Source organism: Monopterus albus, unplaced genomic scaffold (genome assembly GCF_001952655.1).
Source record: "Monopterus albus unplaced genomic scaffold, M_albus_1.0 scaffold26.1, whole genome shotgun sequence".
Classification (NCBI taxonomy): Eukaryota; Metazoa; Chordata; class Actinopteri; order Synbranchiformes; family Synbranchidae; genus Monopterus; species Monopterus albus.
Window position 1 is genome coordinate 129,937 of NW_018127906.1, and position 6,278 is coordinate 136,214.

At 38.9% G+C, this 6,278-nt stretch overlaps 1 protein-coding gene across 4 annotated transcripts in view; it reads left to right on the forward strand.

The window, feature by feature from the left end:
- tpst1 (tyrosylprotein sulfotransferase 1) overlaps nt 1-6,278 on the forward strand; it is a 97,128-nt gene that overhangs the window by 36,804 nt on the left and 54,046 nt on the right. Inside the window, exon 3 of one of the 4 annotated variants that reach the window (XM_020595215.1) lies at nt 1,493-1,643. The exons of the other annotated variants lie outside the window; for them this stretch is intronic. Coding sequence (XP_020450871.1) covers nt 1,493-1,637 — 145 coding nt within the window. The 3' untranslated portion in view covers nt 1,638-1,643. Of the gene's footprint in view, nt 1-1,492; nt 1,644-6,278 lie in introns of those variants that run through there. 4 annotated transcript variants of the gene reach the window in all.

A 6,278-nucleotide genomic window follows, 5' to 3' on the forward strand; every position in this document is an offset into this window, starting at 1 on the left:
GCCCCGACTGGTGGAGGGCTGCAGTGATGGTTGACTTTCTACAACTTTCTCCCATCTCCTGACTGCATCTCTGGAGCTCAGCCACAGTCATCTTTGGGTTCTTCTGTACCTCTCTCACCAAGGCTCTTCTCCCCCGATAGCTCAGTTTGGCCGGACTGCCAGCTCTAGGAAGGGTTCCGGCCGTCTCAAACGTCTTCCATTTAAGGATTATGGAGGCCACTGTGCTCTTAGGAACCTTAAGTGCAGCAGAAATTTTTTTTGTAACCTTGGCCAGATCTATAAATCTGCAAAAATGTCAAAAATTCTGTGTTTTTCTGTCAGTATGGGGTGCTGTGTGTACATTAATGAGGAAAAAAATGGACTTAAATGATTTTAGCATATGGCTGCAATTAAACAAAGAGTGAAAAATTTAAGGGGGTCTGAATACTTTCCGTACCCACTGTATATTTGGGTCCAATCAAGGTAAAAAGAGTCTGTCCTGTCCAAACGCCAATGAATACAAATAGGTCTTCAAATATGATTTAAAAATGGGCAACGAGGGGGCCTGCCTCATATAAAGAGGCAATGCATTCCACAAATTTGGACCCACCACAGCGAAAGCTCTATCCCCCCTAGTTTTCTGCCTGGCCCTCGGTGCCTCCAGAAACAGCTGATCAGCTGATCTAAAGCACCACCTTTTTGATTTAACAAACAAACCAACAAACACCAGCAAAAACATGGAGGTAATAGGAGGGAGTATACTGGTAATGTTTCCGCCCCAGATTACCAGCATTTGAACAAGTCAAGGTCACCATCGGGGAGCTCCAGCCCGGTACTGTGGAATTATATTGATTTAGTACACCCATTTTAGAAATGGGTAAAATTTCTAAAATTTGTCAGAGGTGTGACTGATTTGGGGATACAAATCAGGCAACATCTGTGCAATTTCTGTTCAGCTTACTGTATCCATGTTGACCCTGACAATCAGGCAGCAACATCTCCAGATGCTTCATCCACAGTCGTAGATAAAGTAAATAGATCATTCAACTGTGGTTAAATATTTGCTGTGGTAAAAAGTTATGATTTCTGCCAGGCTCACAAGTTCCACATGCTAAGTTGGGCCTACCCTGTCTTACATTCCCATTGCAATAGAAAGTACCTTAGACATGTCTGTGTTTGCCAGGCCTGTAGCTACTAAACCTGGAGGAGAGAGAAAACATGGTTTGATGATTAACCTTGGAAAAAAATGGCATGTAGATAAGCAGTGTGTCAAGTCGTATTAAAGACTTGCTTTCTATATAATCTCAGTTCCTTAAGGCCCCAAAATGCACGCATCTATGGCCTTCAAATACATCCTATGTTTTTATAAATCCTTCAGATCTTCGTCCTACTGCTGAACACAGTGAACCCCCTCATTAGTGACTCAAAACACATGCAATTATGTCTGCACTACTGTACTGTAAGTAGGCTTTCCCATTGGCCCTGGCTTGAGTCAGAATTGTTTTGGTTTCAGTGATTTGGAAGGTTGGCTTCTGAAAGTTGCTGAGGAAACACTGAAGGGGTGCAACCTCATTCCTCAGCTATGCCCGCCCCCCTCTTCTACCACCTTGCACCACAACACACTTCATATCTCTGTAGATGATTTGGACCATGTTTAGTTATTGTCTGCATATGAGAAGACTCATTTAATAAAAAGTTTAATTAATTGAGCAGTTTTCTCTCTAAATACTTTTTGCCTTTACTGAACTTCTTTATTGACACATCCCCCTTTCCCTTTAGTAAAAAAATGAGGGTGAATTTCCATCCTATGGTTGGAAAGTTGCTACTGTACATATTTAATTTCTTTCTTTCCTTTTAGTTTTCTTTCTCATGTTCCATTTAAGCATGATAGGAATTCATCTGAAGAACAAAGAGGTAGCAGAGTTCAGCAGTTAAGTTCAATCATGGGCTAGTTTCTTCAGCACTGTTAAACTGTTGGGACAGGATTTTACCATGGTGTATATGATAGTCATTCATTTAAGTATACATTGATTTGTAAAACTGTTCAAGGATTGTTAAAACTGGGATTAAATTGGAACATTTTCATTTATATGAGGTCCAGTAAATTATATTATTTACTTGTGTTATCCATTTAGTAAGTTTATTAGAATTATTTAGCACTAAGTGTTGTCTGAACAGCCTAGCTCAGAATAAAGCAAGTAGCCTTGGTTTGTACATATTGTATGTTGCTCTTCATGTTGGGGCATTGATTGTTATTTGGACAAGGTGATAATATTTATGTAAAATTTTAACATGAACTATGAAAGCGGGAAAGCTCAATTGTCATCATAAGACCAGTTATTTTTGGTGGGAGAGATTTGGCCCATGGAATGTTATTTGCCTACCACTGATTTCAGAGGACTAACGCGTCCATGTTTAATTAATTGAACATTTTCACAAAGGTGTCAAACACTCAGCAGAATCTAAATATATTTAGAAATTTGAGAAAAGCCAACCTCAGTGCACAGCTACACTAAATAAATAATCCAGGAGCGCTCCTATACTTGCTCCTATACTCCTATACACGCCTACTATACTTGTGTTAAAAGCTTGGCTTTCTTAACCCTGAACACTGAATTAAGAAGAGACTCATAAGACTCATGCACCTGTACATAACACCAGCATCTAGACCATAAAGGTTAAGCACATTAAGTCATTTCATTATTTTGTGTTGATAGTAGTGTATCCAATAGTGTTATGACAACCAATGTTTGGACCACTTGAACATTTTCTTTGAGTCTGTATATAGTTACCATGTGCTACTGTTGTCCCTGCAGATGACGTCATGGGAGAAGTAGGGGACAAAAAAGTGAGTTAGGGAGGGCAACTTTAGCCAGAGCCACAGCTGTCAAAATTTGAGTAAAATCCTGGGTTTAAAGATGAGTAATAACTTGATAGGTTTGACAAGAAATAAAACTTAGCATTCAACACATGGCAGGTATACATGAGCAATCAAAGTATAGAATAGTTGCAACTTTGACTGAATCCTTGTCTTTGGTGATTGATGTTGCTGGGAATTGACATCTCAACTTTGTTTGCTGTCTAATCAAATTATATAGCTTATGCAAACTCAGGAAAGGCAAGTTTATTTATATAGCACATTGGCAATTTGAAATACTTAATACAATGCACATGCACAAAACATTCAAATGCATACAGTATATAGATAAATCAGTTCCAAAGTTTGTAATGGAAAATTTAGTTTTGCGCATGTATGCCTTAAACTTGTGGTGAATTCTGTCCACACAGAATATCTGAAATGAGTGCTCAGCAAAAGATAGAAACTGTCCTTGAAAAAGTATGCGCTCCCTGATTCTGAGTACCATCTTGTACGATCTCAAGACAAAGACTTCTTTCAGTGTGTGTGTGTGTGTGTGTGTGTGTGTGTAATCAGAACAGGTGCCTTTTATCTAATCCTCCCTGAAACTTGTGTGTGAGACCCATGTGTATATATCAGTCCTAAACAGCTCTATTTTGCACTCACTAAATGTTGCTCATTTTAGCACATAAAAGATTTTTTCCCCCCACAAGTCCCACTCACCTGCTGTTTACCACCTAGTAGACACTGTAGCACTTGTCACCCTTCTTTGCTTCATAGTAATTGTTGATATAAATAATACAATGACTGGTTCCTTGTGCACGTTTGTACACAACATAGGAAGTCTGTAAAATGGCATATTGAATTTTCAAGTTCCTATTTGATTAGAATGCATTGTTGACTGCACTTTACTGAGGTTGTGTCAGCACTGTGATTATGCCTAAGGTCTTCATTGTCTCACTTTATTTCTATTAACATCATATGGGCACCAATATATTTTATTTTAAATGAACTTTTTTTTTTTAAATCTGTGACATTACTACCAATTTCCTTGCCCTGAGGTTGTTTGGCTTTTAGATTTTGATTTAATCTATACAAATATATAGTAAAATAAATATCATGAGTCTACACATCTTTTATAACGAAAACATAAACCCTGTCGACCAACCTGAAAAATTTAAAAAGTCATCTCAAGATCCTGTCTGGTATGTTGCAGTTCAAGCAGCAATGCCATGAAGACTCTCATGAAGTGCTCTTTAGCCATTCTACTACAACAGTGGGCCACTCTGACTCAAAGGCAGTGAGTGGCCTTTACATTTTTCAGTAAGACTACAATGTCCTTATCTTTAAAAACACTTATTCAAGTGTGTCAGTTGTATTAAAAACTGCAAAATCAACTTTGATGGCCACCTTTTAATAAAACATGGCTTGTGCGTGTAACACAACTACAGCTACAACAGTTTAAAAATAAAAACAAGGCCAGAACAGACACAGGGTGGAAGAATAATACGAGCCCTTTGGGATCCAGATACCGACTTTGGTCATTTAGAGCACACGTCACCCCTCTACAAATGGATTCCCTTCAAATATTAATGAATGGGGACATTAACCAGAGTGGTCTAAGGTTAGCAGAAGTCAGACATGGAGACACCATTTTGTCTAGCATGACTATGTCTAGCAGCCAGGGTTGGCAGGCATAGTCAGGGACAAAGTCCAAATGGTGTATGGTAGAACAGTAATGGACTCATCCTTACACTAAATAATGGAACAACAAATTTAACAACTTTGTTTTCCTGTTTTCTCATTGGTATGGACAGTTTGATTTGTTACTGTAGTTTTTGATTCTGGCACAGGAAGATGAACAATTCTTAATTCTTCCACTTTCCTTAAATTCTTCTTCACTGTCCTAAAAAGCTTCGACTATCTCAGATGTTTCTCAAACCACTGGACCAGTGCAATTTTGTATGTTTCACTTCAATACCAATACTCCACAATAACAGCTCAGCTTGTCCAAGATAGAACTTGTCCATATCTTCTCCTAAGCCTCCATGGCACATAATTTAAAGCCAGTGACTGACATACAGTATCAGTATAATTTCTGCCTTATTGTTAACAGAAAATGCTATGTGCATCAAATAATTTTTTGTGTGTGCATGCAACTGGAACTCCTGTAGACTCACATCAACCAACGCTCATAAAGTAAAGAGGTACCTCTGCTTTGAGTGCATAATATCTTGAAGGTTTTTGCTCTGTTGTTTACTCAGTACACAGTCTACACAACTGCTATTACAAGCTTGGGTCTAATATCATATCTCTCCCCTAAATGGGTCCTGATACAATTTGATGTAAGAGGAAACCAACCACAAGTAGCCTTTAGGGTGGCACAACTACCTTTTACCATCATGAACATTTTGCCCCACCTCCTTTCAAGTACTTTGCCCACAGTACATTAAAGTCAACCCCCATGGCACCTGGAAGAAAATGCCTCTTGCCCACTACAACTACCAGCACTCCTCACTTTCCACTATGCCACAGGTCTCTATCTAGTCGGGCTGGTTTTCAATTTTGGTATTTAAATATATGAAACATCAGGAAATTTTAATGCTGTTGCAGTCGGAGTCTGATGGTGAAGAGAAAAGAGAACATGATGGAGACATGATGGTCCACTGGTATTTTCATCTCTGAAAATGCTGGAACAAATGTCCAAATACACATTACTCAAATAGATCAACCAGATATTCAAAATCTAAATTGTTACTTTCTTGCCTGGAAAATTATCAAAACTTAATAGGGTAACATAATACCAATCCTGGGACAAAATATTCACAAAGTCATAACTGAAATGTTGTTAAAACACAAACAATGCCTCTTTCCAACCATTGTAAGGTAGGCTAGAGAGAAAATTAGCTGTTTTGATGAAATAATGTAGGGCATGTGCAGCTGGCTGTGAGGCGGTTGCACAGGGACCATCTACAATGTGCAACACCAAACAGAGATACAGTACTACAGTCTTCTTGTTCATTGTCCTGGGCATGTCAGAATGAAACCCTGAATACTGACATTTTTGTCAACCATTACTACCAAAGCTCAGAGCCCAAAAAATAGCATTTGGGGCAGCCCTGCTATCTACATGAAAATCTCTCAACGGGCAGCCAGGCCCCAGTGCAGGACCTTGTTTTAGCATTATCATCAATTATTTTGCTTAGTGGAAGTTCTGCCCAGCTGAGAGACTTATATTACTTATCCCAGAAAATAGAACCAATCCATCTTTCCTCCCTAACTCTCCATTCTGTTTGTGATCTTGATGTCTCTATCTGATTCTCTTTTTTTCAGGCTGGAAGCCATAGGGAGCACCAGCCTGAAGGGGAATGGTCCTGTGATGGGCAAAAAGGTTTTTGGTTACAACATATTTAAAGGCGGGAAGAGGGGTGTGTGTGCCATA